Here is a 24,785-nt window from a genome sequence, read left to right as displayed (position 1 = left end):
GTCCCCCTCCATCCCCTCTTAGAAAATCTCCTGTGGGTATCCATGTTGGTGGAAGAGGAGACTATCATTTAAAAATAGAGACGAGAAGGAGACAGACTTCTAGAATATCGAGAGGGAGCTAACTTGCTCTCTGTAAATAGTGACTCTACGGTTACAACTATTGAGTCGAGTTTGAAGTCCATGTCATGTACAAATAGGCTAATCAGGACTATGCCTACAGTTCAGTGGCATCCAAACCTCCATCGGGTATCGTACCCGGGGCCTCTTGATTACTAGACAACGACATTTACCATTACATCATCGGGAAGCCGCCGCTAGAGGTAGTCTCTTTTGCAAAATAAACAGCCTGGAGCTAGTTTACCCGTAATTTGCTCCACGAGTATTAATGAGAACATTGAAATGTCTCTTTCTGGTTTATTTATAGTTTTTTCTTCTTAACAAGCTTCTAATGGGGCTAATTTATACAATAATGATTTAGCATTGAAATCCCATTTCATTACACAATTTTTCTAGATTTTGTAGTTTGCTAAATAGCCAACAGATGGCAATAGTTATTATATCGGCATTTTACCCGTAAAATTTACAATGTGCTTTTATTTTTTTATGAATTGAGAGTAAAGTGGCCATTGTTGATATCAACATTTTTGCACCCACCAACAGACAGACAGACAAATTCATCGATGTATTAAATATTCTGTTATGCTAACGCCTGGTATGACTTTTATTCCACGAAATTTTATCAAGTTATCGGTAATAGTTATCCAGCAATCAACCTATTTATAATTTCTGTAAATGATCGATTGAATAAGGTTATTTTTCTGCGCTTTAGTGCCATTTTTGGCTAATCACGAAGGGACCCATGGACGGATCAATCTGGAATTAAGATATACAGCTGACCGCTCAGGAGAAGATCCCTGACGGAAGTGCAGTGACGTAGCGCCAGGCGACTCCACTATTAGGGTCGGGGGTGTGCACCCTGAGTGAAAACACATGTGGGCTCGCTGTAACCGGTGCAGCGACGCAAGTCGTTTAGGGTTACGAGAAGATCCCTTTTACCCGGACAAATCCTGTTTTTCGGGTACTACTAATGCTGCGGGCGGGTTTTTAGGAAAATTTGGAAATATCCTATTTTTTGGGGTATAGGGGATGGCCAAACGGATCCGGATCCAAAAGTTACGGATCCGGATCCGAAAGTTCCGGATCCGAAATTTCCGGATCCGGGTCCGAAAGTTTCGGATCTGGATCCGGATCCGAAAGTTCAGGATCCGAAAATCCGGATCCGGATCCGAGAGTTTCGTATTTCAATCCCATTATAATATTACCACACCTTATAGTGTTGCCCACGTCTCGTCTCGTCTCGTGGAGCCTCGTGGAGCCTCGTGGAAATGCTGTCTCGTCTCGAAAATATTCGTTTGTCTTATGACACATGGCAAAGCCTGTCTCGTCTCGCCCCGTGGGCAACACTAACACCTTAAAAGGTATTATGATCTTCGATTACAAAGGAATTTTTCATTAGTTAGTCCTCCAAGAATTTTTTTCAAGTGTTGTTCCTAAAATACTTTGCTACGCATCGGCTAACACACTCGTGCACAAAAATAATCTTACTTGTATAACATAAAATGTCAGAGGTGATTTTGTAAATGCCATTGAAAGGAATATGTATTCATTCGAATGTATGGAAATGGAAACACACATAAATGTGAGACATTCCATTCCAGGATGAATCCTTTTACACATTCAACAAGATAGAAATGTTTATACAAAAATTATACAATTGTTCTACAGTTACAGTTTTAAAAATTAAAATAAAACATTATAATATATGAAGTGTTATATAATTACAAAGTGAAAGACTAACAAGGGAGGTTATCTAAGTGTCCCCCTCCGATTTCCATGAAACTTGGCAGGTGTATAGTGGGGCCCCAATGGAAGAAATACGTATTTTTTGTTTCAGCTAAAAATCGGTTTTAGGTGGCAAAACACCCTTAAATGTCAAAATGAGGACAAATTGAAGTGAGGATCTGACCCCTGTGTCCCCCTCCGATTTCCATGATACTTGGCAGGTGTGTGTATAAACGGGCCCAAAGGAAGAAATACGTGTTTTTTGTTTCGGCTAAAAAACTGTTTTAGTGGGCAACCCCCCCCCCTCAAAAGTCAATATGAGGACAAATTTAAGTAGGCATTTGACCTCCGTGTCCCCTCCGATTTCCATGAAACTTGGCAGGTGTATAGTGGGGCCCAAAGGAAGAAATACGTGTCTTTTTGTTTCAGCTTAAAAACAGTTTTAGGGGGCAAAACCCACTCAAGTGTCAAGATGAGGACAAATTGAAGTGGGGTTGTAGTAGTATCGATGTGAGATAACGTCTGTCGCTATTTAATATTCGCAATTCATTTGAACGTACTTATAACTAATTTGCACGGGTTTTAATTAATTCGCATGTACTTAGAATTCATTTGCACGTAGTTAGAATACTTTACGTTTATGTATTTGCATGTTTATAACTTTTTATGAATATATAATTATTTATTTTATGAAAAATATGTATATAGAAGGTAATTAGAGGTACTAAACGCTATGCATATGGTTTTATATTCATTACTGCAAAGTATGTAATGTATCAATCGATAATATTAATGTTTATAGTATTGAAAATAAGTTTTCTATGGTTTATGAACCGCTATGAACGGTGGTAATGGGTGTAGGTACAGGTCCAATTATGATTGGGGACGGTCCCGGTACTCGAACCCGCGATATGTAATATTATTAATTAGTACTATGTAATAATGTTATATGTTATAAAAGACGATGGTACGAGATGCCAGACAGAATACTGTCTCCGAATTTCGACTCCGCTCTGATGCCAGACAGAGAGAATGAATTAATATTCCGCGCAGGTAGACGAGAAAGGAATTTGGGGAGTGTGCGTTCAAGGTCAAATGACGTCAGAACGTCACAACAAAGAACGAACCTGATTCACCAATCAGAGAACGCGTCGGTAGATTTTCAGAACCGGTTTTTTTTTCAAGGTTAACCAGTACGCAAGAACAGGGGAAAGCTATGCAATACTGTAGGGCAGGGGAGGGATTCAACCAGACAACAAAGGATGTCTGGAAATGCGCAGCAAGGGTCAAATCTCTGAAGCTATGCGTCGCTTGTAGAACCGGTTTTTGCCGCCAATTAATATTCCGCTCAGGTTTGCCTTCAAGGCACAGGACGCTTTAGCGCAGGGTTTTTTATATGTACTATGAAGAAGGGAGAGCTATTAGGGACGGGGCCTACAGTTTTCACCATTTGCTTTTATCACGGGGTAACGAACCTAGGACCCTTTGATTATTGATTTAGGTAGTAAATGTATGTTACTGTGTGCTATTTAATTTAATTTTGAGTTTATTTTTTACCAAACTTTGACTTTGTCAAACATTTTCACAGCTTATCCTTATTTTTACAAAAATAACACTATTTGTACTATTCAGGCAACATTTTTTATTAAATTTTGGACTCGCAAAGATATTTTTACAACTTTTTAACTTATTATTTTACAATTTTATGTTAATTTTTTATCAAAATAACACTATTTATACTATTCAAGCAACATTTTTTCATTAAATTTTGGACTCACAAAGACATTTTTTTTCCACTTTTAACTTATTATTTTACAATTTTATGTTAATTTTTTATCAAAATAACACTATTTATACTATTCAGGCAATATTTTTTATTAAATTTTGGACTCGCAAAGACATTTTTTCCACTTTTTACTTATTATTTTACAATTTTATGTTAATTTTTTACCAAAATAACACTAATAACACTAATAACAAAATAACAGGCAACATTTTTTCATTAAATTTTGGATCCACAAAGACATTTTTTTCCACTTTTAACTTATTATTTTACAATTTTATGTTAATTTTTTATCAAAATAACACTATTTATACTATTCAAGCAACATTTTTTCATTAAATTTTGGACTCACAAAGACATTTTTTTCCACTTTTAACTTATTATTTTACAATTTTATGTTAATTTTTTATCAAAAGAACACTATTTATACTATTCAGGCAATATTTTTTTATTAAATTTTGGACTCGCAAAGACATTTTTTCCACTTTTAACTTATTATTTTACAATTTTATGTTAATTTTTTATCAAAATAACACTATTTATACTATTCAGGCAATATTTTTTATTAAATTTTGAACTCACAAAGATATTTTACAACTTTTAATTTATTATTTTACAACTTTATACTATTCAGGAAAGATTCTTAGTTACATTTTCGACACACAAAGTGTGTGTTCTCAACTGCTATCTGTTTATTTCACAAGTCTAGGCTTATTATTACCAAAATAACACAATTCAATCTGTTCAGGAAACACTTGTAGTTACATTTTCGACACACTAAGTGTGTGTTCTCAACTTCTATTTGTTTATTTCACAAGTTTAGGCTTATTGTTACTCAAATAACACAATTTCATCTATTCAGGATATTTTGTATTTACAAAGAGATTCTTTCAATTTTTAATTTATTATTTACAAGTTTATGCCTATTTTTTACTCAAATAACACAATTCTATCTGTTTAGGAAGGACTTTTAGTTATATTTTCGACACACAAAGTGTGTGTTCTCAACTTCTATTTGTTTATTTCACAAGTTTAGCCTAATATTTACTCAAATAACACGATTTGAACGTGTTTTTTATTACATTTTGGACACACACACACACACACACACACACACACAGATATATTTTCCAAGTTTACAGGATTATTCTCTAAGTTTACTCAAATAACAACACATTTTAAATGTGTTTTGAATTAAACTTTGTGCACACGAAGTGTGTTTCGTCAAGTTTTACCCTTTATTTTTCAATTTTATGCTTATTTTACCAAAGTAAGACCTTTTAGTCTATTCAAGAAAGAGTTTTCAATTATATTTTGGATGCAAAAGTATGTTTTGGCAAGTTCTACCCTTTTATTTTACAAGTTTAGGCTTATTATTACTCAAATAACAAGGAAAGTTTGTTTATTTTAGAGTTTGCTGAGTATTTTGTTACTGTTGTACTAGGTAAAAGTTTTCTAAATATATCAGATAGGGCTCTGTATACTTTTGTTTTTGCTATTTTGGAGATGATGCGATCAGCACCACTCTCCATCTGCTTTTTTATTTTATGTACTCTAATATTATTTTGAGGCTTAGTGAATTCTAGACCCTATTTATGCAGGAGAGAGGGCTTGAAAATTTTGATCTCAGATAACCCACAACTATTTGTCAGAGTATTTTAAAGGATATTTTATACTTATTATGTGCCACTAGAATATCTAAGCTTGCTTAATTTTAATGCCTGTAACGCTGTTATTGTATTTCTAGCTAAGGCTTACTGGATAAAGTACACGAAATGTTTAACATTACGACTATTTGCCAAATTTTTAGTGTAACGAAAATTATTGTGTGTCTATAAAGACTGAAATCCTTTTACCGAGGGGTCCACAACTGGACGCTTACCAACATTGTTTCTTTTTTTTTTTTTTTTAAATATAACCATTTATCAATATATTGACAATTCACAGGACAAGACGAAGTTCACAGACGACTGACTATATGAACCATAGGTCCATTTGCTAAACTTTTTTCTATGCTAGAAGAATAATTTAGCCTTATAGCCTTTTTCAAGGTATTTTTGAAGTATTACTGGGGTTTTGGGTGCATCAACATTTGGGTTATTTCCATTTGGTTTATTATACGAGGCTACAATCACTATTTGAACACTGAAATCCTCAGATTGAAACTTAAAGCTTAGGCTGTAACTAGGGACTTAGTATGTATATCGACAATTTATAGGACAACACGAACCTTACAAAGGAGTGTAGGTGACGTAGGACCAGACGCCAGAGCTTTGTTAATCTGCAAGAAGCACTTACAGCTAATATTACGAGGAAATGAGGTTGATTTTTACTGTTTCACAAGAATGACATTTTTTATACACCCAATATTTGCTTTTTCAAGTAACTACATGTGCCAGAAGCACTTACAGGCCAACTCTAACTAGACTTCGATTTATATAAATGTGGCAAGAACTGTATTTCTGAGGAAGTACGCAAAAGCATATTACCCGATTAAAGTATCTGAAAAACAGATTTTTCAATGTAAGTATATTTTTATTGACTGGATTATTTAACATATCAAACAGGAAGACTGCAAAATTTATTAAATGTAGTTCTATTGTATAGGTGGTTTCAGAGATAAAAAAAGAACAAATATGAGATTTCGCTTTTTTGCTTCTGAGGCTAATCGCGACGCTAAGGGTAAATGGCGAGGAAATGTAACGGAGGAGAAACAGTCCCAAAAGTTATGGGCTGCATGTAAGTTAATACCACAGAGATATTACAGTAGGTGTAGGTTCTACCACCAGAACTTTTCTATCATAATAATACTGGTTATGCTGTACTGTTAGCTAAAGATGCTGATATTTGAGAAATGTAAAAGCTTATTTGCAAAATTTTAAGATAAATAATAATCTGTTAGACTGTAAACATATTTTATATCCATTCTGCACAAGATCCGATGACAAAATTTAAAAATTGTAATCGCCCAGACAGGGACTCGAACCCTGGACAGATAGGTTAAAAGCCTAACGCTATACCAACTAAGCTATCTGGGCACAAGGTATTTTTTTTTGAAAAGTTAGTTATGTTAAGAAATATATTGAAACATTTGAGAACACTCTTGGTTTGGTTCGACAGAGAAGGAGACAACATTTCCAATTTTTTACAGACTGGGTGTATTTTTCCACTATAGAGGCCTTCACTATATGCAATTCGAAACGCTAAAGTTCAGCTAGCTTCCAAAACTGAGGTAAAGATTTTGTTTGGCGAGATTAACAAGTTACAATTATATCCAGTTACGGACAAATAAAGCTAAAACTCTCAGATTTACTGTACTAGCCAAGTTTTAGTAACATTTTCTTCACTTTAGTACAAATACCAAAGAAATAGGTATATTTTATTTATAATTTGACAAAATGTACTAGTATTTAATTCACAAAGTTAGGTAAAAAACAGTATTTTTTAAAAAATATTGTTACTGCCTTCAAATTTTATGTTATTTAGCCACTAACATCTGGTTTACACTGTTTGGCATCCTTTAAATAGGAAAAGAAGGAATTATTTGTTTAGTATTTTTACTACTTTATATTTATTTAAGGAAACAATTCTACAGTTTAACTTAATTTTTTAACAAATTGTTACTAATTTATATATCAAAGTTATGTTATTTAGAGTGTATGAAGGCGTATAAAGTTAATATTTGTACTTATCATTGCAACTAACACTCACAATTATATTTTACACACAAAAGATAATGTTTACAGTTAAATTACTTGAATCAGAGAATAATATTTTACAGTAATTGATTCATTCAGCACTAGTCAGTACTTTTATGCATCAGAAAGTTTTCTTAATTTTCTATTACGCATGCTATTTTGGGCTATTCTTAAAATGTATTTCTAGGGCAAACTGGTTTAATTTTCTGCTTATAATGCAAAGTTGACAGTTTTCGCACAATGCATTGTACATTTGTTATATTCTCTACTTACAATCCAAATATTATGGTTATTTAATGTATAACTAACTAACTCTCTAGCCTTCTTAAACCCGAATGTTCATGGCTGCAGCAACATATGCCTTTCATCTGTCCCTGTCCTGAGCAAGATCTATATACTCCTTTCCTTCCCTACCAATTTCCTTTAGGTCCATCTCTACATTATCCCTTCATCTTTGTTTTGGTCTTCCTATTGGTCTTTTATCATCAGTTTTCCCAACAAGAATCCTGTATACTCTTCTTTCCTCTCCCATTCGTACCACATGATCTACACACCTAAGTCTTCTTGATTTAATCATTCTAATAATATCTGGACATGAATACAAATTATGTACTTCTAAATTATGTACTTGTAAATTATGTAACCTTCTCCACTCATCTGTCTCCTCATCTGTTTTGGGCCCAAATATTTTCCTAAGGATTTTATTTTCAAATACTCTCAATTTATGTTCCTTTTTCAATGTAAGGGACCAAGTTTATTTACTGTGTTGAACTTTTATTTTTTGTAATTAACAAAAATTAAAAGCGTATACTGTAGTTATTATATCTTTTTCTATCAGCTTATTTTGAAATTAATATTATTAGGTATAGTCTTTGATTTATAACTATATTGCTTTTTTATCAATTTATCTAAGAGTACACGTAGACAAACACATGTGTACACACTTTTATGTACATAGATATGCCTTTTTTCAATATTTTAGTATGAAGATTGCACTTTAGCTATTCAAGCAAGGGTAGGAAAGGTAGGATTTCTGAGAATTTGTTGCAGGATTTTGTTGTCCAAGTATAGATGAGAACTGAGCTGGGAGACTGTTTTGAACCCTTTCATGAGAGTTTGCATGTGAACTGTATGCAAATTGAGCACTAATGACTGTGCATGCTTCTAAGTTTTGCTGTTATTTTACATCAACTCTCTGAGACTGTAGACAGTTTTCCCATTTCAAGTAGTTTTTATTGATTGTATTTGTATATGTTTTGGGGAATTAACAGTTTTATGTTATGAGGCAGTTTGTTGTAGAATATGTTTACCTGATTGTTTTGAGATATTGAGTGTCTGCTGTTTTACTTGTAATTATTTTCCTTCTTGTGTTGTGTATTTGACTATATTTTGTCCAAGTTCGTAGTATTTAGAATAATTGTTATTGACTTGTAGATGTAGGGAGTAATAATCCTTTACAAGATGCCCTATACTTTAGTCTGAACATTATTCTTAGTGTTCACTTTTGAAGCCTTAGTATTCTGGTAGTATTATTAATGTAGAGGTAAATTAGGCTGAAATGTATGCATTTTTCTGATAAATTATACTCACTTAGTTGTTTCAGCAGGTAGAAGTTGCATGATGGTTTACTGCTGATGATGTTAATTTGCTCTTCTTATGTACTACGTATGATGTAGCTTACTTGAGTAATTGGAATTTTCTACTGAAAAAAGGATTGCTTGTCTATTTTATTCCTATGTTGTTCAGTTTGTCCATAAGCAAGCCATGTTTTTACTCTATCCTATGCCTTGGAAGAATCTAGATATATTGTGTTTGCAGTTTTATGTTTCTCTAAGGTTTCAGCTATGTAGTTTTTAAACTGTGCTATGGGTGTGACTATTGATTTCTCTTTCTGGATGCCATGTTGGTTTCTGTGTATTCCTCTTGCTGCTTGAATTTGTATTCATGTCCAGATATTATTAGAATGATTAAATCAAGAAGACTTAGGTGTGTAGATCATGTGGTACGAATGGGAGAGGAAAGAAGAGTATACAGGATTCTTGTTGGGAAAACTGATGATAAAAGACCAATAGGAAGACCAAAACAAAGATGGAGGGATAATGTAGAGATGGACCTAAAGGAAATTGGTAGGGAAGGAAAGGAGTATATAGATCTTGCTCAGGACAGGGACAGATGAAAGGCATATGTTGCTGCAGCCATGAACATTCGGGTTTAAGAAGGCTAGAGAGTTAGTTAGTTATACATTAAATAACCATAATATTTGGATTGTAAGTAGAGAATATAACAAATGTACAATGCATTGTGCGAAAACTGTCAACTTTGCATTATAAGCAGAAAATTAAACCAGTTTGCCCTAGAAATACATTTTAAGAATAGCCCAAAATAGCATGCGTAATAGAAAATTAAGAAAACTTTCTGATGCATAAAAGTACTGACTAGTGCTGAATGAATCAATTACTGTAAAATATTATTCTCTGATTCAAGTAATTTAACTGTAAACATTATCTTTTGTGTGTAAAATATAATTGTGAGTGTTAGTTGCAATGATAAGTACAAATATTAACTTTATACGCCTTCATACACTCTAAATAACATAACTTTGATATATAAATTAGTAACAATTTGTTAAAAAATTAAGTTAAACTGTAGAATTGTTTCCTTAAATAAATATAAAGTAGTAAAAATACTAAACAAATAATTCCTTCTTTTCCTATTTAAAGGATGCCAAACAGTGTAAACCAGATGTTAGTGGCTAAATAACATAAAATTTGAAGGCAGTAACAATATTTTTTAAAAAATACTGTTTTTTACCTAACTTTGTGAATTAAATACTAGTACATTTTGTCAAATTATAAATAAAATATACCTATTTCTTTGGTATTTGTACTAAAGTGAAGAAAATGTTACTAAAACTTTGCTAGTACAGTAAATCTGAGAGTTTTAGCTTTATTTGTCCGTAACTGGATATAATTGTAACTTGTTAATCTCGCCAAACACAATCTTTACCTCAATTTTGGAAGCTAGCTGAACTTTAGCGTTTCGAATTACATATAGTGAAGGCCTCTATAGTGGAAAAATACACCCAGTCTGTAAAAAATTGGAAATGTTGTCTCCTTCTCTGTCGAACCAAACCAAGAGTGTTCTCAAATGTTTCAATATATTTCTTAACATAACTAACTTTTCAAAAAAAAATACCTTGTGCCCAGATAGCTTAGTTGGTATAGCGTTAGGCTTTTAACCTATCTGTCCAGGGTTCGAGTCCCTGTCTGGGCGATTACAATTTTTAAATTTTGTCATCGGATCTTGTGCAGAATGGATATAAAATATGTTTACAGTCTAACAGATTATTATTTATCTTAAAATTTTGCAAATAAGCTTTTACATTTCTCAAATATCAGCATCTTTAGCTAACAGTACAGCATAACCAGTATTATTATGATAGAAAAGTTCTGGTGGTAGAACCTACACCTACTGTAATATCTCTGTGGTATTAACTTACATGCAGCCCATAACTTTTGGGACTGTTTCTCCTCCGTTACATTTCCTCGCCATTTACCCTTAGCGTCGCGATTAGCCTCAGAAGCAAAAAAGCGAAATCTCATATTTGTTCTTTTTTTATCTCTGAAACCACCTATACAATAGAACTACATTTAATAAATTTTGCAGTCTTCCTGTTTGATATGTTAAATAATCCAGTCAATAAAAATATACTTACATTGAAAAATCTGTTTTTCAGATACTTTAATCGGGTAATATGCTTTTGCGTACTTCCTCAGAAATACAGTTCTTGCCACATTTATATAAATCGAAGTCTAGTTAGAGTTGGCCTGTAAGTGCTTCTGGCACATGTAGTTACTTGAAAAAGCAAATATTGGGTGTATAAAAAATGTCATTCTTGTGAAACAGTAAAAATCAACCTCATTTCCTCGTAATATTAGCTGTAAGTGCTTCTTGCAGATTAACAAAGCTCTGGCGTCTGGTCCTACGTCACCTACACTCCTTTGTAAGGTTCGTGTTGTCCTATAAATTGTCGATATACATACTAAGTCCCTAGTTACAGCCTAAGCTTTAAGTTTCAATCTGAGGATTTCAGTGTTCAAATAGTGATTGTAGCCTCGTATAATAAACCAAATGGAAATAACCCAAATGTTGATGCACCCAAAACCCCAGTAATACTTCAAAAATACCTTGAAAAAGGCTATAAGGCTAAATTATTCTTCTAGCATAGAAAAAAGTTTAGCAAATGGACCTATGGTTCATATAGTCAGTCGTCTGTGAACTTCGTCTTGTCCTGTGAATTGTCAATATATTGATAAATGGTTATATTTAAAAAAAAAAAAAAAAAGAAACAATGTTGGTAAGCGTCCAGTTGTGGACCCCTCGGTAAAAGGATTTCAGTCTTTATAGACACACAATAATTTTCGTTACACTAAAAATTTGGCAAATAGTCGTAATGTTAAACATTTCGTGTACTTTATCCAGTAAGCCTTAGCTAGAAATACAATAACAGCGTTACAGGCATTAAAATTAAGCAAGCTTAGATATTCTAGTGGCACATAATAAGTATAAAATATCCTTTAAAATACTCTGACAAATAGTTGTGGGTTATCTGAGATCAAAATTTTCAAGCCCTCTCTCCTGCATAAATAGGGTCTAGAATTCACTAAGCCTCAAAATAATATTAGAGTACATAAAATAAAAAAGCAGATGGAGAGTGGTGCTGATCGCATCATCTCCAAAATAGCAAAAACAAAAGTATACAGAGCCCTATCTGATATATTTAGAAAACTTTTACCTAGTACAACAGTAACAAAATACTCAGCAAACTCTAAAATAAACAAACTTTCCTTGTTATTTGAGTAATAATAAGCCTAAACTTGTAAAATAAAAGGGTAGAACTTGCCAAAACATACTTTTGCATCCAAAATATAATTGAAAACTCTTTCTTGAATAGACTAAAAGGTCTTACTTTGGTAAAATAAGCATAAAATTGAAAAATAAAGGGTAAAACTTGACGAAACACACTTCGTGTGCACAAAGTTTAATTCAAAACACATTTAAAATGTGTTGTTATTTGAGTAAACTTAGAGAATAATCCTGTAAACTTGGAAAATATATCTGTGTGTGTGTGTGTGTGTGTGTGTGTGTGTGTGTGTGTGTGTGTCCAAAATGTAATAAAAAACACGTTCAAATCGTGTTATTTGAGTAAATATTAGGCTAAACTTGTGAAATAAACAAATAGAAGTTGAGAACACACACTTTGTGTGTTGAAATTATAACTAAAAGTCTTTCCTAAACAGATAGAATTGTGTTATTTGAGTAAAAAATAGGCATAAACTTGTAAATAATAAATTAAAAATTGAAAAAATCTCTTTGTAAATACAAAATATCCTGAATAGATCAAATTGTGTTATTTGAGTAACAATAAGCCTAAACTTGTGAAATAAACAAATAGAAGTTGAGAACACACACTTAGTGTGTCGAAAATGTAACTACAAGTGTTTCCTGAACAGATTGAATTGTGTTATTTTGTTAATAATAAGCCTAGACTTGTGAAATAAACAGATAGCAGTTGAGAACACACACTTTGTGTGTCGAAAATGTAACTAAAAATCTTTCCTGAATAGTATAAAGTTGTAAAATAATAAATTAAAAGTTGTAAAATATCTTTGTGAGTTCAAAATTTAATAAAAAATATTGCCTGAATAGTATAAATAGTGTTATTTTGATAAAAAATTAACATAAAATTGTAAAATAATAAGTTAAAAGTGGAAAAAATGTCTTTGTGGATCCAAAATTTAATGAAAAAATGTTGCCTGAATAGTACAAATAGTGTTATTTTGGTAAAAAATTAACATAAAATTGTAAAATAATAAGTTAAAAGTTGAAAAAATGTCTTTGCGAGTCCAAAATTTAATAAAAAATATTGCCTGAATAGTATAAATAATGTTATTTTGATAAAAAATTAACATAAAATTGTAAAATAATAAGTTAAAAGTGGAAAAAAATGTCTTTGCGAGTCCAAAATTTAATGAAAAAATGTTGCCTGAATAGTACAAATAGTGTTATTTTGATAAAAAATTAACATAAAATTGTAAAATAATAAGTTAAAAGTGGAAAAAATGTCTTTGTGAGTCCAAAATTTAATGAAAAAATGTTGCTTGAATAGTATAGTGTTATTTTGATAAAAAATTAACATAAAATTGTAAAATAATAAGTTAAAAAGTTGTAAAAATATCTTTGCGAGTCCAAAATTTAATAAAAAATGTTGCCTGAATAGTACAAATAGTGTTATTTTTGTAAAAATAAGGATAAGCTTTGAAAATATTTGACATAAAGTCAAAGTTTGGTAAAAAATAAACTCAAAATTAAATTAAATAGCACACAGTAACATACATTTACTACCTAAATCAATAATCAAAGGGTCCTAGGTTCGTTACCCCGTGATAAAAGCAAATGGTGAAAACTGTAGGCCCCGTCCCTAATAGCTCTCCCTTCTTCATAGTACAGATAAAAAACCCTGCGCTATAGCGTCCTGTGCCTTGAAGGCAAACCTGAGCGGAATATTAATTGGCGGCGGAAACCGGTTCTACAAGCGACGCATAGCTTCAGAGATTTGACCCTTGCTGCGCATTTCCAGACATCCTTTGTTGTCTGGTTGAATCCCTCCCCTGCCCTACAGTATTGCATAGCTTTCCCCTGTTCTTGCGTACTGGTTAACCTTGAAAAAAAAACCGGTTCTGAAAATCTACCGACGCGTTCTCTGATTGGTGAATCAGGTTCGTTCTTTGTTGTGACGTTCTGACGTCATTTGACCTTGAACGCACACTCCCCAAATTCCTTTCTCGTCTACCTGCGCGGAATATTAATTCATTCTCTCTGTCTGGCATCAGAGCGGAGTCGAAATTCGGAGACAGTATTCTGTCTGGCATCTCGTACCATCGTCTTTTATAACATATAACATTATTACATAGTACTAATTAATAATATTACATATCGCGGGTTCGAGTACCGGGACCGTCCCCAATCATAATTGGACCTGTACCTACACCCATTACCACCGTTCATAGCGGTTCATAAACCATAGAAAACTTATTTTCAATACTATAAACATTAATATTATCGATTGATACATTACATACTTTGCAGTAATGAATATAAAACCATATGCATAGCGTTTAGTACCTCTAATTACCTTCTATATACATATTTTTCATAAAATAAATAATTATATATTCATAAAAAGTTATAAACATGCAAATACATAAACGTAAAGTATTCTAACTACGTGCAAATGAATTCTAAGTACATGCGAATTAATTAAAACCCGTGCAAATTAGTTATAAGTACGTGCAAATGAATTGCGAATATTAAATAGCGACAGACGTTATCTCACATCGATACTACTGGTTGTGACCCCCTGTGTCCCCCTCCGATTTCCATGAAACTTGGCAGGTGTGTGTATAAACGGACCCAAAGCAAGCAATACTTGTTTTTTTTTTGTTTCCGCTAAAAAACTGTTTTAGGGGGCAATCCCCCTCAAATGTCAAGATGAGGACAAATTTAAGTGGGCATTTGACCCCTGTGTCCCCCTCCGATTTCCATGAAACTTGGGAGATGTATAGAGGGGCCCAAAGGAAGAAATACGTGTTTTTTGTTTCGGCTAAAAATCTGTTTTAGGGGGCAACCTCCCCTCAAATGTCAAAATGAGAACAAATTGAAGTGGGGATCTGAACCCTGTCTCTCCCTCCGATTTGCATGAAACTTGGCATGTGTATAAAGGGACCCAAAGGAAGAAATACGTGTTTTTTTTTGTTTCGGCTAAAAAACTATTTTAGGGGCAAACCCCCTCAAATGTGAAAATGAGGACAAATTTAAGTGGGCATTTGACCTTCAACTCAACTCTTCTGTCCCGTGAGTGACGTCAGGGTTGGGAACGCCCACGACCCTCTTTTTTCAGCTTCGGGAGGGAAGACTGCGCTACTTTCTCAACTATATTATATACTTACTTTGATTTGACCCCTGTGTCCCCTCCGATTTCCATGAAATTTGGCAGGTGTATAGAGACGCCCTATGCCCCCTGTTTCTTCCTATGCCATATTTACGTAGTTTGGGGGTCAGATCCGCACTTCAATTTCTCCTCATCTTGACATTTGAAGGGGTTTGCCCCCTAAAACCATTTTTTTTAGGTGAAACACAAAAACCACGTATTTCTTCCTTTGGGCCCCTCTATACACCTGCCAAGTTTCATGGAAATCGGAGGGGTAGACTTAGACCTCCCTTGTATGTGCATTAATTAATTACAAATCACGCACGCGCGCATACACACTATATATATGTGTGTATGTATGTATATATATATAGATATATATATATATATGTGTGTGTGTGTGTGTGTGTGTGTGTATATATATATATTAGCAGGTAACAATATGTTATAAACATATTCTTACTTTCCAAAGAAGCGCATGTGGGATGGCAAAACGGATCCAAAAGTACGGGATCCGGATCCGGATCCGAAAGTACTGAATCCGGATCCGAAAGTTCTGGATCCGGATCAGAAAGTACCGGATCCGGATCTGAAAATTCCGGATCCGAAAAATTTTAGGATCCGGATCTGGCCATCCCTAGTATAGACAACTGTTTAACTTCAAGATTAGTAACAAGATGTTATTTGTAATCAATTGTTAATATTGTTTTCAATTTCAAAGTAAAGAAATACAACACTCTCAGTTGCAAGTGCAAAGAAAATAAACTTTTCTTGCAACAAAGAAAAATTGTTGGACCTTTGCGTCTCTTCTGTTGTCACCGCCGCGCAGCGTGAGGTTTTGATTTGAAAGCATTTGTGACATCTACCGCGGCTCTTGGTGAGCAGCAAGTTTCTGACAATAGGTAAGGATATGCAATTCGCCGCAGCTTACTTTGATTTGAGTTTCATGACAGAATTCAGAAATAAACAGGATTTTTTAACTGCCGTACTCTTAGTTGTTACATGGCAGTGGATAAGTAAAGTTCTGTCGATCAGCGATCTGAACATGCAAATGTGTTTTTAGTGACGTCTTACAAAAACGGTTTCCTGACTTTAGGCCTAGAAGAAAATAATCCGAGGCAGAATGTCAATTTATGTTATTCTTTTAAAGTAAGAGACCAAGCTTCACAACCGTATAATATTAGAGACCATAGTGAATAAATATTAGAATATTCAGACATTTGCCTACAATGAGGCCTATTACACTGGTCTACGACCATTTTGCTGACTGGAGGCTGATGGTTGTTCTTTAGTAATTCGGGGGTGGTAAATCCAAAACCGAAATCCGTTTTTTTCTATCACGTCAGGTTTCGGAGGAAAATAGAAAATTATCTAAGATTAGGGATGTATATTTAGAGCAATGAAACAACGTAGTCCGTAAAGAGGTCACAAGATGGCAGCACATGGAATATTATAATGAATATTATTTCAATCAGTTATTCGAGCATTGTTATCCCCAAAACAAAGGACAAATATTACTGACATTGTAAGGAAAGCATATAGTGCATATTTCAGAATTAAATTGGGTGACCAAGATAAATCCTGGGCACCTCATAAAGTATGCAGGACCTGTGTAGACTAAAGGAAAGAAATATGTTAGCGTCTGGAACATGTATCGGGACAGAGAGAGGCATCTATTAAGATATTTTCAAAGGGACGAAGAACTTGTCTATTGTACAAATGTGAAGGGACTAATTGAAGCTATGGGATGTACGTATAATGCAGAAAAATGGAGGCTTTTTATTGATAGCTCGAAGAGGAGTTTGAAGTGTGTGTTGCTGCATAATGGCAATAAGTTAGCATCCATTCTGTTGGCCACTCCGTACATTTGAAGGAAATCTACGAAACAATGAAAGAACTGCTTCGAAAGATAAAGTATGCAAATGACAGTTGGCTTGTGTGCGGAGATCTCAAGGGCATTTCAATGTTACTTGGTCAACGAGCAGGTTTCACGAAATATCCATGCTTTTTGTGTTTATGGGACAGTCGAGCAAGGAACGAACATTGGGTACGAAGACTGTGGCCTGCTAGGAAAAGCTTTGAAGTCGGGGCGAAAAACATCCAGAACAAGCCGCCGCTTGTTGATCCTAAGAAAGTGTTACTTCCTCCACTGCATAAAAAATATTTCATATGTAGACCAGTGTTATTAGTTATACGGGAACGATGTAAGATTATTTTACAAGGGTGTGTGATCTATTAGCCCACCAAAACACCAGTAAGCACAAAACGTGTGTCTTCGTCTAAAGTTAACAACATTTTGCAATCTAAAAGTGCCTTCTTTTTTAAAGTTTGTCATCTTGTAACCCTCAAGTCGTTGCCGTATATTCGTTTTAAAATTCTTTGAAATACAGTCTAAATAATGCACAGAATAAGAAATACAAAAGTGTTCTGGCCACTGAAAGAAAAGCAGGAAACTGTTGCTGCGGACACACGCTCTGCGCGATTGGCGCAAATCAACTTCCACGCACTTCGAAAAGCCGCAGCGGAAGGTTTCTGCTACCCCTAAAATCTGCAAAATGGACCGGTCCTTCCCTTCACACCCGCTCCCCGACGCCCCTCGTTTGGGGATCTTCTCGTGAGCGGTAGCATGTCTACGGACTGGGAATTCTTTCAATTACGGGAATATTTCGCACCTAGAATTTTGTGTAAATTTATTTTTTACAGGAGTGAAAATATGCACACTCTATTGTTACTTTGAAGTTTGAGATGTAAGCTAGGATGGCGTAGTCACTTAATTTTAAAGGAGAAAGAGGGTGGGTTGGGGGCGGTGGCTATTTAATGGGAAATTTGTTATAGGTTGGATGTTTCCCGGTTGATCGGTTTGATTCTAGATTTGAAGAGGGAGGGAGACATTAAAATTATCGATTGGCACAAGCACCTTAAGTGCTTATTTTCTTACAGGTTTAGACGACTCGGGGAAAGTGGTGGCTTAATTGTGTGCGTCAAGGAGAGGAAGGGAAAGACGGTACTTTACATTTCATTTATGTATCTTTCCCTCCTTTAATTTTTATATCGTTTCCCATTCTCGACCATGTTTTATGTGTATTTTTCTTAAGCTGTTTCCTTTCATTACTTTCCCCTACTTCTCACCCTATTTTTGTTTGTCACACTATCCATCTATCGTTTCCACAATTTTCTTCTTTCTGTCCCTCGTTAGTTTATCTTCTAATTTTCTCACACTCTTTGCATCCAAGCCTCTTCTTTTGTTGCTTTTTTCTCATTCTGTTACTACTATTTCTTTCTCTCTCTCTCGTTACGTTCTCTTATTTCTTATTCTCTCTCACCCGTCATTCTATCTATTCTCGTCTCTCGCTTTGTTGCTGTTTCTTTCTCATTCTTGTGCTTCCCACTATTTTTCCTGTCTCTGTCTTTTATTTGAGTTTATGTGCAGGCTAACGAGGACTGGCCTACAGTTCTAAGAGCGATCAGAGCCATTGCGCTTCTTCACCGGGTATCAAACATAGGGCTCCTTGATTACAAGGCGGCGACGCTACCACTACGCTACCACTACGCTACCACTACGCTACCGGGAAGCCCGGGAAATGACATTTAGAAATTATAGTGGGCCTCCCCGATGGCGCAGTGGTACTGTCGTCGCCTTGCAATTAAGGAGACCCTGGTTCGATACCCGGGCACATAGTGGTTCGGATCCTACTTTAAACTCTATGTCCAGTCCCGATTAGCCTTTCTGTGCATAAAATGGACCTATAACTCAAACTTAGTCAATCGAAATTCTGTTAGCGATAGGATTTTTTTGGCGTAGTGGAGGAAATTATACTTAACATCACTCTTCTAAATATCACCTTGCATTTTCATTTAATTTTTATCGCGAAATTTTCCCTATTGCATTTTGATAGGGTGGGAGCCATGATCCCCTTCTCCACTTGGCGCTGCTCCTGCTTTTATATGAATGATGAGCTGATGCCATAGATGAAGGAAGAAACGAATAAAACTTCCGTGGATTTCAACCTAGAACTCTGTTTTTGTATCTACTCCTCCACTGAAATTTGTAATAATTTTGTTTTAAAAAATTACATTTTAGTATGTAATAAATAGGCGGAGTGGTGGTACAGTCGGTGTCGGTCTCCATGCTGGAGTGTTCATCACGAGGTCCCGGGTTCGAATCCTGAGTGACATATGAATGCAGATCTTTGTTCTGTTGAAAAGTAAAAAAGAATGAATGAAAACAAGAAAATGAAAAAGATATGAAAAGAGGCTTCTAGAGATGGTGAATGTTTTTGGGGCGTCTGACTGCCACGCAGGGAACCCTGGTTCGTTCCGCGGGATGGGTGCTGTGACGAGGGAAGTTCACCCATCCTCTTTAAATATTACCTGGGCTCCAGGCTTAGGGAGTAAAGGTGTCTGAAGCGTGGGGATCATCATATCACTTCCAAAAATGGTCGAATTCGAGAATGTGTAGGGTCGCACCTCCACATGCAGTGGAAGCATTTGTGTTCTTTCATTGGAAAGTGAAATAAATGTCTTTTTTCAATAATTCAAAATTAAACACAATTTCGAAATATAGGCCTATATTCCTTGCCCTTCCTGCGGATATATTGCTTGCCACCTCAGGGGAAAAAGTTTTTTGGCCTCTACTAGAGAAAAAAAAGTTTTATTTTGTCGGTACGCTCATGCTCCACCCGACACAGTACCTCTGCGGTACGCAGGATAAGTTCGTATATATAGAACTTTCCATCAAAATTGGCAATCGGGAGTATTTTTTTTTAGGATAGTTTGCATTTACCACTAGTTTTTCCACAAGTTCTTCACTGTTTTTATTTGAAAACGTTAATTTCTCAAATAGTTTTTCCACAAGTTCTTCACTGTTTTTATTTGAAAACGTTAATTTCTCAAATTTTCGGAAGGGGCTGTAGCCCCATTAGCCCCCTCTGCTTGCGCCAATGCACGATACAATGAACACTGGATAGAGTCTAATTACTTTCAGAACATCTCCAGCGGACTACGCGAGTCTGTCTAGCGAGCCTAGTGGGCGTGTAGAGCCTGAGCAGGGGGCTTAGCGATAGGTTCTGGGTTGAGATGACGTCAGCGGCTCGCTTCGTTGATTGGCTGCTTTGAGAGTTGTGACTCGTTTCGAAGCTTCAAATGCATAATAGCCAAAGATGTTACGGAAATAATATCCCTCTAATTTTACTTGTTGTGAACACGTAATACTTTGCCACGACATTAATAATCGATTTTCTCTTTCAGGTGTTAACACAGTAAAACGATTTCCACTAATCAATGAAGATGAAGATGCATCCAAAGCACGGCCATCATCATGGACATCATGGTCATGATCGTCATCATGGACCGTTTAAGAAGATGTGGAAGAAGGGTCACTTTAAGATGAATGATGATCATCACGGACCGTGGAAGAAGATGGGGAAGAAGGGTCACTTTAAGATGAATGATGATCATCACGGACCGTGGAAGAAGATGGGGAAGAAGGGTCACTTTAAGATGAATGATGATCATCACGGACCGTGGAAGAAGATGCGGAAGATGAATGATGATGATCATCATCAGGGTGCTTGGAAGAAGGGCCACTGGAAGAAGTTTTTCAAGCACGCCCGTCGCAACCCCTTCTGCCTTCCTCCAGATGTGACTCTGGACCACGACCCTTGCTGCGAGTTTGCGCACCCCTTTCATCCCCGACGCGAGACACCCCCTGGTTCCCCACAACGTCAGGATCAGAACGAAGGCCAGCAAGTACCTCAGCAGGAAAGGGTTGAAGTGGGAATCCAGACTGTGGACGAGGATCTGTCTGAAAGCCAGGTAAGAGGCCAATTCTCTGAATGTTGAATGCTAGTGTTGACAATGGTTCTACAGGGTGTTCCAGAAGTTCCCATACCCCTACCGAAAAGTTGAGGAAAGCAAAATAAAGTGTTTAAAATGTATTTGGGTAGGTAAATTAATCGCGAAATAACACGAATTATGCCATTTTTCAGATAAACACCGAGGTAACACTTCGATCTAGTGAAAACGGATTTTTTCATTTTTACAGAAGAAACTACTTACGGAAATCGGTTTCTATAGCATTATCGAAGTAATCTTTTTTAGCGCGAATTCATGTTTTCTTTTAGAAAAATGAATTTTTAACTATGTTTGCCTAACCTAACCTTACCGTGAATGGTGTTTGGGGCTATGCGTGAATGGTGTTTGGGGCTATGCGTGAATGGTTTGTGGGGCTATGCGTGAATGGTTTGTGGGGCTATCCGTGAATGGTTTGTGGGGCTATCCGTGAATGGGTTTTGGGGCTATCCGCTATTATTTTCGTGAGAAAAGCATAATTCCACCCTAACGAATGTTCCGCAATGCAGAATACGTAAGTAGGAATGTTAAAAAGGACGAGATAAATGAGTTATAGGTGTTTTCACGAAGATCGAAGTAGTACCAACACCGAATTTTACACTTTAACGCGAAAAACGCCACGAAATATGCAATATAAACTGGGAATAACATTTCTTCTGTTAAAAAAGAACTACCCGAGGCGCTATTAGATTTGTAGTTTAGTTGGTGATAGTTGGATTAAGAAGAGATTGTCACACTTCATTTATTACGGTTTGGCACAGACATGACTGACAGTTTTTAACCTCGTTCTGAAATAGAATCGCTCTGGAGGTCTCTAGAAGGGAAATTTCATAGGAACAGTAACATTTTCAGGGAGTAACACCATTTGTGTTTTTTTTGGAAGGGGGGGGGGTGTATGTGTGTGCGCACAAAACGGTGTTTTGAGGTCGCAGAGGGATTTTTTGGCATTGTTAGGGAAATGTGATGTGTGTGATTGTGTTCAAAGATTTGGATGTTATCATTCAATAAACATTTCATATTTAGTGGCTGATGTTTAGTTTTCCAAATAGAAGAAATTAAGCCACAATTTTTATGCCATTAAAACTAAAGTAGTATGTTTAATTTTCCAGAACTAACACAATGTGAAAATCTTAAGCATAGAAGGAACAGTAAAAATAAAACCGATTTAAAATTAACAACACCGAATTTTGCCCTAAACCGCGAAAATAACACCGAATTGCAGTAAAAAATAACAGTACTGGCGAACTTTACATTACATTGCAGTATATCGTTTGCCGCGTCTGTTGTAGTTCGTGAACCCGCATGAGGATTGGCAATGCAATTTTACTCGTTACGATTTTTACGTAAATTACGCGTAATTTACTAGTAGTCACGCGAAGGAAACCAGTTTTTTACGCAGATGTAAGAAAACTAATTTTCTTTCGTAAATTAGTAATATAAAACTACTTTAATTATATTACATTTTAAACTTTAATTTCCTTACATGCGTATTTCAGCACAAAATCATTATTTTCTGAAGATTGTTTATGCAGCCAACTCACCCACTCTAACAGATTTTAAAAAATGGAACTGTTCTTTCATATATTTTTAAATATTGAGAAACTTGTTGTACGTCTTGCACTAGTATTTGTATTTATAACATAATATTAGTGGACATTCCCATTGGTGGTGGAGTTCTAGGAATGTATTTTTTTACACATCAGGAACTATTAGCTACGAGGAATTGTTTAATGCTAAAATCATATCTTTCCATAGAATAAATATAGCCTAGTAGTAGTAGTTTTGTGTTCTTCATACATAGACCCTGTAAATATTGTAAACGTTGAACCTAGTATTCATATTAGTGTTTTTAACATTACATTAATCTTTACTGACATGTACTTTTTTAAGTTTTAAGTTTGATATGTTTTATCAATATCATTTCACCAGTGTGAAGTTTATTATAATCAAATTTATGTTTAAAGGTAAATCACCAACCCTGAGACCTTCTGTAATCAAACCGTCTCACCGATTCGATGTGTCACTCCGCGTCAGCTGAGTCATGACGGCCAACTACCGCCATGTTGAAAGTGGCACTACTTCCTTGCTGTTCACATGATTATTTTTAGAAAATAACCAATGTTATAAAATATCATTATGTACAGAAATCTCTAAGTTCATTGAAAGTTACAATGCATATTCCTACAAAATGTTCTCACTTATCTTGCCTTGCCATGTCACCAAGTTATTTTACGAAGTGCACTATATTTGGCGGAACAAAAATCGTTATTAGGATGCTTGTCAAAGTTTCCAACCGCAATAAATTTACGAACTTTCTTTGTCTTGTTTTGATCATCATCATCAATATATTTATTGGAGTTACAGCATTGCATATGGCTGTTTATGTCCATTATATATTTTATTTACATAAAATACAATTTACATAAAATACAATTTACATAAAATCTACAAACAAATTTCAAATACACTCCTATCTATATCAAACCTTAGAAATATACATTACCATGTTATATCATTTTGTCTAAAAAAAAATGCAAGTAAAATATATTCAATTCACATGCAAGAAAGAAGCGAAATTTATGGGAAATGATTACTTGTGCAAAGAGTTAACCATAAAGGTGAAGCAATAAGTACAAAACAAAGAGCATTGGTTTTAAAGTGAGACGTCATTTGCGGCAGCGTATCCCTTACTACAAATTGGCCGTTGTTTTACCTTACGTAATGAATCCTGTAACAACGCTGGATTTTCGTGTGTATTATTTTACCTCTATGCGTTTGCAATGCTTTCTGCATGCACGTGGTTTTGTTTACAGAATGTCTCAGGGTTGGTGATTTGAACTTTAGATTATTTTGCTGCAACATGGGACGTATTGTTCCTTAACATTTCATGATATTGTGGTGTACAGTGGGATCCATGAGTATTACCATGCAAATTGTCCATGACTATTTTCATTCATTTTTCTCTTACATCCTATGTGTTTTTAAGCGATGGGTTTTTTATGTTTGCTGGTGCAGAAGTTGTCAACAGCTTGTTTTGAGTTTTCTTTTAATTCTTGAAGCTCTTATTGAGTCAAATAAATTGCACGAATATGGTGATGGACAATTTGCACGGCAATATTCATGAATCCCACTGTACAAGATCATTTTTCTTAATAGGAGGCATAAGTATCTACTCTTACAAGGACAGTCAAGATTTCAGACTTACGTAACCTTGATAATGTTTCCCGTTATATAAGCATTTTTTGTTTAAAGGTTAGACTATTCTTTTTTAATTGATTTTTGTTGCTTCTTCGCATATTTTCTTTCATTTCTTTATTTGAAATTGTCAGTTTATGCTTATCCAATCATACATGTACTGGAATTATCACACTTCTTTTTTCTCTTTTCAGGTGGTTGACTAATCAACAGCATTCTTTAATGTAACGTGGATGTATACTATTGGAGCCTATTGAAGAACTTGTATAATGTTACTTCAGATATTCAAGAAGACGTGTTTCTTTTCATAACCAATTTTATGTAAAGGTTGATGGGAAAATAAACATATTAAATTGTATAAATATGTTGTATCTTTATTCACGCAAAACAAATATCCACCTAGTTATATCATCATGTATGATAGTTT

At 35.0% G+C, this 24,785-nt stretch overlaps 1 protein-coding gene across 2 annotated transcripts in view; it reads left to right on the top strand.

The window, feature by feature from the left end:
- Positions 1 to 24,720, top strand: part of LOC145990281 (uncharacterized) — a 30,347-nt gene extending 5,627 nt beyond the window's left edge. For both annotated transcript variants that reach the window (XM_083125971.1, XM_083125970.1), the window contains exons 2-3: positions 20,561 to 21,127; positions 24,553 to 24,720. In XM_083125971.1, coding sequence (XP_082982097.1) covers positions 20,594 to 21,127; positions 24,553 to 24,564 — 546 coding nt within the window. In that variant the 5' untranslated portion in view covers positions 20,561 to 20,593 and the 3' untranslated portion in view covers positions 24,565 to 24,720. The remainder of the gene's footprint in view (positions 1 to 20,560; positions 21,128 to 24,552) is intronic.
- Positions 24,721 to 24,785: the final 65 nt, after the last annotated feature.

This window comes from Lepisma saccharinum, chromosome 7, assembly GCF_977018435.1.
Source record: "Lepisma saccharinum chromosome 7, izLepSacc3.1, whole genome shotgun sequence".
Lineage (NCBI taxonomy): Eukaryota > Metazoa > Arthropoda > Insecta > Zygentoma > Lepismatidae > Lepisma > Lepisma saccharinum.
The sequence above is the reverse complement of the archived record's forward strand: the minus strand, read 5'-3'. Positions and strand labels throughout refer to the sequence as shown.